This window comes from Thermobia domestica, chromosome 8 (genome assembly GCF_964235325.1).
Source record: "Thermobia domestica chromosome 8, izTheDome1.hap1.1, whole genome shotgun sequence".
NCBI classification, from domain to species: domain Eukaryota; kingdom Metazoa; phylum Arthropoda; class Insecta; order Zygentoma; family Lepismatidae; genus Thermobia; species Thermobia domestica.
Window position 1 is genome coordinate 143,988,101 of NC_137461.1, and position 13,654 is coordinate 144,001,754.

General features: G+C 33.6%; 1 protein-coding gene across 2 annotated transcripts in view; it reads right to left on the reverse strand.

Annotated features, from left to right (window-relative positions):
* Positions 1-11,404: 11,404 nt before the first annotated feature.
* verm (LDLa and CE4_CDA_like_1 domain-containing protein vermiform) overlaps positions 11,405-13,654 on the reverse strand; it is a 44,796-nt gene continuing 42,546 nt past the window's right edge. For both annotated transcript variants that reach the window (XM_081769106.1, XM_081769105.1), the window contains exon 7: positions 11,405-12,359. In XM_081769106.1, coding sequence (XP_081625232.1) covers positions 12,126-12,359 — 234 coding nt within the window. In that variant the 3' untranslated portion in view covers positions 11,405-12,125. The remainder of the gene's footprint in view (positions 12,360-13,654) is intronic.

Genomic DNA, 13,654 nt, shown 5'->3' on the forward strand with positions numbered 1-13,654 from the left:
GAAGGGGAGAGAGAGAGAGAGATGCATCTCAAAGTACTGTCTAATTGAACTTCCTCTTAAATTTAGAACTGCGGCCATTATTCTAGATTTACTATTTTCTATAATCTCGTGTCAAAAGTTCAGGTGCGACCTATATTCGCGTAAATACGGTATTTTGTTACCAGTTTATCAAGAATGAAACAGTTCTAGCTACTTTTCTTTATTTGACTATTGAACAGCTTAGGAATATCTTTAACCTTGTTTTCGACCTCTGACACCACTAAGTTAAAGTTTTATCTAAAGTGCATTAAGGAGGACAACACTTGTCAGGTTAGTACATACGCATACGTAGGTTTAATTTTACTTCCGTTATCTGTGTTAAAAAGGAAAGAAAAAGAAAACATAACTGAAAAGGATCAAATCCTTAACTGCTTACATGAGTATATGGTAAATATATGATCATCTTTTCTAGATTTCGTTTGTACATTCAGGATCAGTATACTTAGTACAAACCTCGTATATTTTTAATTAGAGATACCGCTTTACTAAAGTTTGACTTTTTTAAAAATCCATTAAATGTAATAGGGTGAAAGAATATTTACAATAAGAAATATTATAAGATGATATATGAAATATGAATGGGTTTTTCAACATATAATTTTTTTTTTTTTTTTATGAGTAGCAATTTATTCATGTTATTCTATTTCAGGTAGAAATTTGGAGTCATATTGGTAAACAAGTTGAAAAATGTAAAAATAGTAAGGAAAGGTTAATTGGCTCTCCTCGTATTAAAAGTTTGTGTGTTTTAATGTACGTTATGTTTATTCATTTGCTGTTTCTTCTAACTTCAGTGTGTATTGTAATTTTTTTCTTGCTGTACAGTCGCATGCAAAAAAAAAAAAAAAAAAAAAAAAAAAAAAGTTTTGAAACTCTTAATTTGATGCCATACTGATAATAGTATTTCGTTTAATTCGGTATTAAGTACAAACGTATTAACAATAGAAATAAAGTAGGCTTGTATTAACGGAAACGACTCAAAGTGTAAACAGAGATTTCAATTAAAGATGAGTGATAAATACAAATTTTTGTATGCGATTGTTCAAAGCATCTATAAAGTGAAGTGATATGGCAAAGTCTGAATATGTCTTGCTGTGGAGGGTAGGTTACAAAATAGGAGTTAACTTGATGAAGGTTTGAACTTCTAGGATGGATTGGGATTCATATAAAAGTGTATTTTCATAAAAGAAATCGATAAGAAACGTGCAATGATTAACCACGACAATGTAAAGTTGTTCCATCTTAAAATATTTATTGCTATTTGCTGATAATTGTATATTTCTTTTGTATATTTGGCTAATATTTTGTAAATGTTGGAAAGTGGAAAAAAAAAAAGCCTGGTAGCATTTAATAAATTTTCTATAAACAATACTTGTTATTAATTTCGAAATCCACTTTTATAATAATATGTAAAATAAAATTAATACAAAGTAAGCATCTTCTCAGTATTAAATGTTTCTAGAAGATTAAAAGAATGGAAATCATCTAAATGTAGTATGAAGTACGTTGTCAGTATAAGCATATTTTGATTAAATATATGTACTTTTTCTTAAACTATCCGGACCGACAAAGTTGCTTCATCGCTATGGAAGCGTCATATCGTAATACATTAATATTTTAAAATTCTTAATATTTAATCTGAGTAAATATGTTTAGTTCTACAGCTTAAGACGACTTGTATTTGGATGTGAAGGAAAAGAAAAGTATTTTAAGAAGTACAGAGAGAATCAATATACAGTAAATTGTAATGCCAGTATAATGAAATACTCCAAACTGCTAAATTATTTTCAGCACCCTTACCCCTATTGCCTATTTAATGCTTGGCAAAACATTTAATTTTAACGAATTTCGAGCTTGCAGTGTAAGTAATGAAAATTTTTATCGTTTTCGCGTATATTCCACTTTTATTTTTTCAAAAATAGGTGAAATTCTTATATTTTATAATATATTTTTCTTATTATTCATATGATATGGTAGTCATTTTTCATACTGTGCGCGGTGGATCAGTAGTAGAGCGCTTATCTTTGGTGCGTGGGGTCCCTGGTTCGATCTTCGGCCAGGTAAGTTTGTAATGAACAAAATCGTGTCCGTGGGTTTCTCGGGGGTACTCTCGTTTCCTCCCACTTTCTTCATTCCACCATTTCACTCATCTCTCATCATCACCGTCTCCTTTAGCCTAACCGGCATAACCGCGGGACGTAAAATTTAAAAAGATTTCGTTTCCTCCCACTTTCTCATTCCACCAATTCTTCCATCATGCAGTTGGATATAATAGATGATGCAGTGGAATAAGTACTAACCCACCACATGGCAGGTTGTTTCATTCGTTCTGCCAGTAGCATGCAGTATGGTTTAATTGACAATAGTGATAAGTGGAAATGCACAGAATAACCCATTGTTTGTAAGTTTCCACGAAAGAAACCAAGAAACTAAAAAATTAGTGATAAAAAACTGTTTGGTTAAGGAACATTCGAACAAGGTCTATCATTGGAGTAAGATGACCGAGAATAAACCGCATTATTGGAGGTCAAGAACGTCAACAACAGTAGAAAAGAATCGTTGAAAGACTGTTGCATCTACATTAAACGATGATTAACTGTACGAGAAATCAACGCACGTTGAATTCTGAGAATGCCTAATAGTGAGATCCATCAATTGTACCAGTATAGAGTCTATTGCCACTACTGATGAAACTTGGATGACTGACAATGCGACTCATACGATGGCTAAGGTTCCAAAACTAAAATGGATCGTTTTCCCAATCCTCCCTTTCGTTCAGACCTCGCTCTCTTTTTCGTTTGCACCTTAAATTATCCGGGGGAGGGGAGAGGAAGTCAATAAAAAGGTCATCGAAGCTGATCGGAATGAACACGTCTGCAACAAGATTTTTTTTCGCGTTATAGTAGTTAGAAAGATGTCGCCATTGCATTCGAAAGGAGGGGTACCATATTGGAAAATTAGTAAGTGGATTACTTCTGTTATTTATTTATTTATTATTTGAATAAATTGTTTGAATGCTCTCGTAACAGAAATAATAAATGTGTAAATGTGTGTAGTCTATTCATATCGAATAAGACATACGTTATACCTGCTTGGTAATACTTCTGTGTGCGTTATTCAACACAAAAGAAATACTCGGTATTTAGAATTTCATACATAATGCTGTTTATATTTGCAGTTAAAAACAAAAGAAATTGCGTACGAAACTTGAAACTTAATGTTTTAATTTTGGTATTAATAAAGACATCGAGATTTTGAATATTTTGGTAACTCTTGGAAGACGACGAGTTGATTAAATGGTTACACTTTAGAGCTGGAGTTCTAGCTGTGGGAGAGAAGACCCTCACTATGATAGAAAAGTGTTAGTAATGTATAAATTTGCATAATGATTGGTCGATATGTCTTCACGAGTCCTGCGAATCTCTGTTATATCTAGAAAACTAGGCGGCGGTACTATGCTGGACAAAATGGAACACTGAGCTGTGATTAGGTTCCTCTGTCTTCAAGGAAACTCTACTCAAATAATATATGGAGAGATGGTAACTCTGTATGGTGAGGAATGCTCATCTTATAACACAGTGGAACAGAAAATTAAAATGTGGTCGCACAAGTCCACGAGATGACCCGAGAGGTCGTCCTTCAACGACTACAGACTCAAGCGTGGTAGCAAAAGTTGAGCAGCTAGTGCTTAAATGTAGACGTGTGAATGTTGATTGTTTAGAGAACATTAGTAGGGGTCCGTTTACAGCATAAACATGACAGAGCAAATTGCCAGCGAAGTAGTTTCCCCAAGTGTTGACACCTTTTCCAAAACAACTTGTGCAATTTTTACTCCGCATTTTGCTTCATATCACAAGAACAAAGATGCTTTGGTAAAAAGATTATTGACAATTGATGAATGCTAGGTGTAATTATTTTGACTCTGAAATCAAAGAAATAAGTAAAACATGGAAACATACCTCGTCCTCCAACTTCAAGGCTCGCCCATTCAGCATGGTTATATTGTCCACGTTTTGGTTACGCCATAAAGGTGTGATCTTGACTGATTACTTTCAAGAAAGAGCTACAATCACAGGAATATATCAGGAAACTGTGCTAAGAGTTAAGATGTTATTAAAGCAAGAGATTGGGCTTCTTCTCGAAAGGTGTTTTGCTGCCAGCGAACGATTCACCGGCACATCGAGCAGCAGAAACACACACTTCTTTTCATCAATGTGACCTTTGTACTACTCATCATATTTATCCGATGTGGCTCCGTACGATTATTTTGTCTTTCCAAATATGAAGAAACATTTACAGGATAGGTCATTAATGCTGTGGAAACCTGGATTGTCTCCAGTTGTGCAGATTTTTTATGCAGAAGGTATTAACGAACTGATCCATAAATGTGAGAGATGTAAGGCAACACGGAGTGAATATATAGAAAAGGGTGCGTTCGTGGATCAAATTGTAGATCCCTGGCTCATCTCTATCAAGGCGAGAGTAAAAACACACTGGCATTTGCTGATGTCTATAACTGCAATCATAGAACTCCTAGAGAGAGGAAAATCCCTGAAAAAAATTAAAAAGAGAAAAAGAAAGACTAGTGCTCTTAAAATAAGGTTTATCCACAATGCTTTTGTAAGATACATTAGTTATATATAGCTTATAAAACGCTCCTAAATATATACCCAAACTTGAAGTAAAAATTTTGCAACCCGTTGTTTGTTTAGCTCACCACGTTTCCTCATTCTCGGTGAGAGTTCATGTGGTACGGATTCCACGTTAAGGATAGGTCCACGTGTCATATAGTTCGATGATGAAAGGGATGCTGAACTCCAAATCAATCTATCTACATGCCCTCATCTCCAGATATGGAGAGCGTTGTTATTGATTTGATTTCGTTGGTACCAAAGACTCCATAATGGGATGAAATTTAGTATAAGAAAACCAACTTCTAAGACTAGAAGTTCATTGTCCATTTTGAGCACAGGACAATGGATGGACCTAGTTTAATGTGGAATTCTGACTCCTGTATTTCCACCGGGAATTGGAACAATGTCTTCTGTATTGAATTCAACTATTTGAAGCATTCCACCGAATAACGCTGCATGGCACACTTTGGAATGTACTGAGTTACCAGGCCGGTAGCTAGTCCAAAAATGTAGGGGGGTCGGCGGAAGAAGTTAGGGGGGCCTGATCCAAACATATTATAGCATACCGTGTCATTTGCAAGCCTACCGTGAAAATTTTAGGGTGGGGCGCCCCCTAGACCCTCTTTGGATACGATGGAGTTACCAATGGAATTATACTGTATAGAACTGACTGAGATATACTGAAAGAGTCGTTTTTTCATTAGCCAAGATATGGCACTAGTGTACTGCCAGATTCTTGAGTAGAGCAATGCGCAAGTATATTATATTATATTATTTTTTTCGTTTTTCCCGAATTCACTGAACTGTACCGTACAGCGTTATTCGGTGGAATGCTGGAGCTCCTCCGTGGCTAAGCGGTTAGCGTACGCGCCTTTGGCGTGGGAGACCCGGGTTCGATTCCCGGCGGGAGCTCATGTTTGGATTCCACGTTAATCAGTAGGTCTACGTCTCATATAGCCTCGCTGCTGAACGGGACGTTAAACTCAAAATCAACTCAACTCGGTGGAATGCTTCATTTAGTCATGAGGAAGCTGTAATATTTTTCGAGGGAAAACTGGAAAACAATGCAGACTATTTTTCCTGTCAAAAATTGCATAACCAAATCATCATCAAACGAAACTACATGTCCTACCCAAGAACCAAGACTCAATTTTCAACAAAAACCAAGATGCTAGTAATGTTTCTTCCAGAGTAGCATTCCACTTTTAGACCATAGGTTGAACTGTTTGAGTTGAATTGTATGTTGAGTGTTTAACGAAGGCACGATGCAACTTCATGTTTGCGTAGGAGGTTTCAGTAAAACTTATCAATAGAGTACGTGAGTAGGTTAATATGCTTGCGTAGGAGGTTTCATGCGGACGAACTCCACCAGGAAAACGCGTTTGAGAACGCTGTCAGTAAGACTTATCAATAGAGTACGTGAGTAGTTCCTTGGGAGTCGGATTGTTTCCAGGTTATTAAGTGCTACGGATTCCCTTGTTTCGGGAGTGTAGAGGAGCATCCAGGACTCATACCTTCCGAAAAGTAATCTTCGTAGTGTACGTGACTCACCAAGTGTCCCAAGGATGATTTCGTTCTCTAGTCCTATTCATCTGTTAAGTTCTTAAGTGCCCACCACTTAAGGCTCATTCTAGGCTAATCCCAGGTGAGTTTGTGGTGGACAATATCATGCCTGTTTATTTTCTCGAGTTTTTCCTGTTTCTTCCCACATTCTATGCCACCAATTATTTCATCACTTAATCATCCGTCTCCTTTAGCCTACAGGATATACATGTGGGACGTAAAACTAAAAGACTTTTCAAAGAATTTACACCATTTGGCGTTTCTGATACACTTTTACGAGTGTTGTGAATAAAGTACTGGCAATTTTGTTGAGAGGCGAGTATATTGTACACATGATCATGTGTAAGAAGGATCTGGTAAATGGTAGTTCAACTACTGTTGAGGTGTACAGTACCAAAACAGTCAGAAAAGCAAGTAATTGTTCTGTCTCTGGTTGAATTGGGCAGATTCGTGTGAGATTCTCTAAAGCATGTTTATGCAACTTAAATAATGTTCTTGAAGTCTTCTGTACTAAAAACGCACGTTATCTTTACTATATTTAACAAAATAATCAAAACGATTGTGAACGATAAAGATGACCTGAATTTTATGATCAGCACTTGTATAAGATACACAGTAAGAGGTTAAAGTAAATCATGAAATGTATCTGCCGGTATTTCTACCATTTGTCCGGAAATGTATTATACGATTATAAGCGCCCTTCGACAGTTTTAGCCGTATATTTTGAAAAAGAACAAAGTGGGTGGGGACACATATATTCGAGTAAACACGGTAACACTTCTCAAATACCTTGTCTATCTTTTTACGTGCAGAGACACTAAATAATAGTGCCATGCACAGTAAAAGCGAAGAAAATGAGTGTGATGAATTAATTTCAACTTCAAACATAGGGAAATTAGTCTTAAGAAAAGTCATTTTAAAAATAAATAAATATGCTTTCATTGGAAACCATTTTAACATTGTCTCTCTGCGAGCTTGAACTGAATTTTATCGTTGCCGCATATGGAATGAAACTTTGACATGTCCCTATCGTAGTCATGGTGATCGATACTGTGCAACTTCGGGATGAGTCCCCGCAACCTGCTTTATAAATTACAGTACATTTTTAAAGCATTCATTTAAAATTACTAAATTCGCCATTTTAACTTCAAAGAACATTTATCTTGATCGTACTTAAAATACGCAGAAATCTGTCGCGCTTGGATGAAAGGCTACAGAGTACTTGCTTGCAATGAAACTATTCAGAATTGCTCAATATTTTGGGGAAGGAACTTAAACTAGGTTTAAAGAGAAATATACCACTGACTCAAATCATGTTTTTATACCTAGGTATTAACGTGAAACTTGAAGCCAGTATGAAAAAATATATAGTGAAATTACAAACCAAACCAACTTTTCCTGTCAGTAATAAAAGCTTCAAAAGGTTATTAGGGGCGACACGTTGATTGACAACAAATCTACATCTTGCATGGCTTTTCCCTGAGTTCTACGTAAAATTCGTGTCAGTGAAACGGTCACAATTTGTAATACTTCTCGATGAGCACTGTATCGTTCGAATAATAATAACTAATGAACACATTTTATGGCTGAGGAACTTGAAGGTTTATTGCAGCGAAGACAAATCATCTCCCTTGGACGCTATCCTCTGCCAAGACAATTTAGATTAGGTTATTGTCCAGACTTTGTTTTATTCATTATTATTCTTCGAATTTCTTAGTCTATTGCGATCTCCTTTCCCAGGCTTCCTGATTGCAACTCTTATAAACTACAAATGTACTTCCATTGAGACCTGTCTTGCTCATCTTAGTTACTTTGTTGAACGTTTAATATTCGTTTACTTACAGGTATTATAAAGTTCCGGATAGTGTAAACTTATAAATTCATTCGTTTGTTTATCTCTTTTCACACAGGGGATGGATTGTTCGGATTGCTTTACTTTGTAAGAAATTATCTGGGTAATATTGAACTTACAATTTGAGTTAAATGGAGACCTACTTTACTTCATACGTATCGTAGAATAGTATTTTTAAATACTGTAATGTATTTCTGTTACAAACGATATCATATTTTCGTTCATTTTTAATAACATAAAATATGATTTGCTACTAAATTTGCACAGAAGAATAATTAGTACTTTGTTTAGGTTACCTGAAAACCATACTGCATAGAGGCTTCTCAATTGCGGCAAGTGATCTGCCAATAATGATAGAATACCTATACCTATAATGACGATGATTGTTAATACTAAATACATAAATTAACGTGCATTTTAGTGCAGTATAAATCAGTCTTATAAATCATCTAGATGAACTCATGCAATAATAATAATTATTATTATTTGCCGTAATTGGGAGCAAATGCTCCGTCTTAAACTTTATTTCTGGGTGCCAAATTATCAGAATTTTTTTTCGAATATCCGAATAAAATTCTTCATAATAATGAGTTCCTTGAATAGTATTTTAAGCACAAAAAATAAAAAAAAGACAGTATGTCGCCTATATTGTGAACTGTTTCTTTAGAGTATTTTCTGCAAGTAATAGATAAACTAAAACAATAAACTCGTTTATTAGTTATGGATGATCTTGACTATATTTAGAAGCATTGGTATATCTCATCATATAATGTGTTGTTGGAAAAGTATGTGATTGATTTCTAGTCTAAGTAATTAACATAGTTAAAGTTGAAGATAATAGGGATGCTCAGTGAATAGAAGTGCAAAACACGGTGAAATTAGGACATCTATTATATTTCTTCCGAAATAGAGAAGGAATATATGTAATACATAACATTGTTATGTGTTACGAGTATCTTTCTTTCTTATGATTAAATTATGATTAGAGGCACGAGTTTTTTGCAATACGCGATGAAACGAAATGCGTCAGAATGAGTAATTTTCAGTTTCTTGACGTTCTATGATATTTTGTGTGTATTTCATTTGTTTTCGTTGCTTGATAAAACGCGAAACTTCTAACAATACACGAAATAACGCGAAATATTAAAACCACGTTTGCATTAATTTAAAAACTCTAGTTTTCTGCTGACGGAACGATAGAACGTGGTATGAACGGTGCATTTTGGGTGATTCAAACACAGCTATGGAGAACATATTGAGCGTTAACTATCACCATCGCAGCTGGATGGGAATTTCCGAAGTGATGATCGAAGTTTGTTGCAAATGCACTTAATATGTGTGGCTTCCAACAAGCAATGCCAATTGTGCGATTTGTTTTCCAAGTATGAATTGATGATAAGTGACAAACGTACAACAATGAAGGAGGAAAATGTGGAAACATGTAACATGCTTATGTTTAATGCTTAAATGTAACTTGTGTCTATGTGTTTCCAGAAGACAGCAAAACTTTCCTACTCATAGTAAGTTTACTTACTGATTTTCCTTCAGTTTGATTTAAAAAAAACATATAATTTTCTTCAAGTGAAATTGACAATGTCAAGTGAAATATTCCGTGTATTTTGTTTTTTAGGTAATTAATGTTTTTTTAATAGTGATCTATGAATAAAAGGAACAATTGTAAAAAATGTCAGGGAACACCATGCCTGACATATTTTTCCACAAGAGCTACAAAATGCGAAACTTTATTTGAAAAATGCGACAAAACGCGAAATATGAAAAACGAAACACGAAATTTTCTAATTCTTAGTGCGAAAAACTAGTGCCCCTAATTATTATATTTACCCATCTCTATGATTTTAGTTTCTTCCATGTATTGTGAAAGCATTGCATTTTCATGATTATTACACTTTCGAGTTTCCATGAAATCATTTGTGAAATGAATTATTCAATCTTTTATGACTAATGATGGATAATTCTCACTACAATAAATCTTACTAACAAGAAAGAATAATTTAAGAGGTCTATTTTTAATTATTAGATTTACTGTGGCTATTTTGAATAGATGTCGATAAGTTTCAGAAAAGGACGTATGTTTTAAAACGCTAAGCTGTATATTACTATGAACAACTGAATATTTTAAGACAAAGTTTTCTTACAGTATTTTTTAGTATTATTATTTTCCAGAGTATCAAATAATAATAATAATAATAATAATAATAATAATAATAATAATAATAATAATAATAAGAAGAAGAAGAAGAAGAAGAAGAATACGTTCACCATACGAAACGATTATACGTACGATGTCTCTTGGTTAAGTAATTAGAATTTTCGTCTTTGGTGCAGAAAACTCAACTTTGATTCCTAATGAAAGTACAGTGGTTTAATTCACACATTAAATTTATTTATTTCCTTGTTAGGAACGAAGTAAAATTATAAACAAACAAAAACGATCATGTTGAAAACGTTCTGATAACTCACCTTTCTGTAAAGCCCTGTATTTTCATCTATGGGAATATGAGTCTCAGTATCGTTTTCTTTATCAGTATCAGTCTTTTATTCAAATCTCTTTATTATTGTACCTATGGTTATGGATAAAGAGTCTTTAAAATTAGGCCATTATATTTCTATAACATGGCGTATTGTAATAATATTCACATGTAGATATAACTGAAAATAAAAAAGATATGAACTAGTTCGAATCCATATCATGTTAAATAGAAATAGTATTTTCTTTATAACCTTATTGTCTATTTACATTTCTTTCTTTCTTTTTTATTTTTTGTTTCACATGGTGTTGCACTATAATAATTTTTCTCGTACATGTCCATTAACTCCAAAATAGAATAATGGAATAACTGTTTGTTTTAATAAGAGTTAATAACAACTAGAAGTTTTCGAAATGTGGGTGTGGAGAAGAATGGAGCGAATTAGCTGGGTCGAATGGAAAATGAATGAGAGGGCGTTAGAAATGATGGGGAAGAAAAGAACAATTTTAGATGTTATTAAGAAGGGGAAGACAAACTGGCTGTTAAATTGGATAAGAAGGAACTGTATCATGAGGGACGTGCTAGAGGGTATGGTGACAGGAAAGAAAGAAAGGGAGCGAAGGAGACTACAATTAATGGACGATATCAAAACAGGAAAATCGTACGCGAAGACGAAGAGGTTAGCGGAAGACCGTGTAGCATGGAAGCTTCTCAGTTGCAGCAATAATGGCAGAACACTTATGATGTTCATTAATAAGGGTAGCAAGACTGCATAAAATTTATAAATATTCTATTTCCTGGGGAATGAATCTTATTAAAAGAAAACAACCTTATATATATATATGAACAACATTTATTTTGTCACACATAAACACACGCAAAACACATTGAAACACATAATTATATTTATTTATATATATATAATATAAAGTCATGGAGACAACAGTTATTCAGGTGACTGAATTTTTTTACAAATTGTCTTCTATACAAATGTTTTCAGTAATAAACACTCATATACGAATAAGATTCACAAAGTAAAATTATTTTTTAAAAAACAAACAACATTGCTTAATTTCCTTTCATAGGTATTGAAAAAAAAATCTATAAGACAAAAGGTTTTTGTGAAGTTGTGGCATTTAGACAAAACTGGCAAATCATAAACGACTAGACAGAAGATTTGCTCTGTTTTTCATACAGAAATTAAGCTTTAAATTTAAGGATTGCTTGAACTTTTTATGTAACGTACTTTTTACTAATATTCTTGAAAGACTAAGTAAAAAGAAACAGACAGTATCATTAGAATATAAAAAGGAGGTACCATTTCATTTTCATTGAAAATGTGCGTTTTACTAAAACAAAAGAAATCTACGTGATGGTTTGATGAACAATAATGGTCCTTTTTTTCTTCTCAAAATATTTACAAGCTGAGTCATAAAATTGACCCATATTGTACAAAAGATGAGATATATATCTTTCCTGAACTTATTATTTTTATTTTATTATTTTTTTTCATTTTGAAATTCTTTTTTTGTTTAGCAAACAACGATTGAACTATTTCTTTACGGAAAATCCATCTCCAGTTGGATCAAGGATCCAAGGATAATTGTTAGGACATTCCATGCAGGTGAAAAGTCGGAGAGTTTCTCCAGGCAACTCCCTGGTAGTAAGTGGGCATGGGTTTGGCAGAGAGCAGTATGGTTGCCCTTTTACATCACATTTCTCCTTCCATTCTTGGAAGTCCCTTAATGCTGTCAATTCTGTGGGGTTTTGCATCCATTGTATTACCTGTGAAGATATAAAAATAATCATATAAAATATAAAGCCTACCTACGTAAAGGAACTTTACCTAAGGTTTAGTGGTGGCGGTTTTTGAGGGAATTCACTCGAGAAAAAATTAACATTTTTATCACTACAAGCTATATACAAGAATTAATGCATTAGATAAATCTTCTGCCTTTAGCATGCAGTAATGAAATTTCAAGTTTTGTCCATGTGACTTCCCTCACGAGTCTCCATTGGAACAGTACTGACAAATGACAACTAAAATATTAATACATAACTGGAATGCGAGTAGCTAAAGAGAACTTCAAGTTACATGATTCAGCTGTGAACATTTTAGAGTATTGAATTTCACAAGATTTATTTTTATCCACGCTTTGCTTGGTGAAATGATCATATAAATACAGCTCACACCATGAACTGGATTTTATGTTACGTGAAACTGGTTATCACCGCTATTTGCTACGTAGTATACACGTTATTTATAGCTTTTTTGAGCATTATTCTAACTCAAGGACTCAAATGATAGAAAAAAATCTATATTTAATATTTTTCAAAAATTGATAAATCTAAAACTGTTTAAAATAAACTAATTTATTATTATTTATTTAGCAGCCCTTATGGTTATAAAGAAAAAACTTAAAAAGAAATAATCAACATTGTAGAACAAGTATAAACTATTACTTGAAAGTCCGATCACTATAGAAGAATTTATCATTATCGAAACGATCAAAAATGGAACTATATTGACAAAGCACTTGTAAAACGATTACGTAATATATCACTAATTCATACTAGGTTAGCATTTTTAGAGGTATAAATAAATATATTTTTTTGGTTCTGGAAAAATTAATGCAGGACTCCGGAAAAATTACTTGAAAACATCACCCATACTAACTTTTTGTTTTTAAATCAGCAAATACCTTGAACTAGTAATACATTTATATAAAATTACATCATATTCATGGATTGATTAGTTGATTAGTTAAAGTTTAACTTCCCCTTTTTAGCACCAAGACTATGTGAGACATGGACCTACAGTTTAAAATAACTTAGTATCCGAATCATCGTAATGTGTTCAAATTCCAAGGCTCTCCAACTGACAATCGAACCCGGGACTCGTGTACTAAAGGTGAACGCGCTCGCAACTATACTAGCAAGAGAGAGTCCATACTCTATGAGAATTTGAGTATATTATCCTTTTTTGGAGTGTATTATGTACGCATTCATTCTAGTATTAAAAAGGGAAGAAAAGTTAAAAAAGAAAGAAAGAAAGAAAGAAATATCAGTGAAAGGACCTC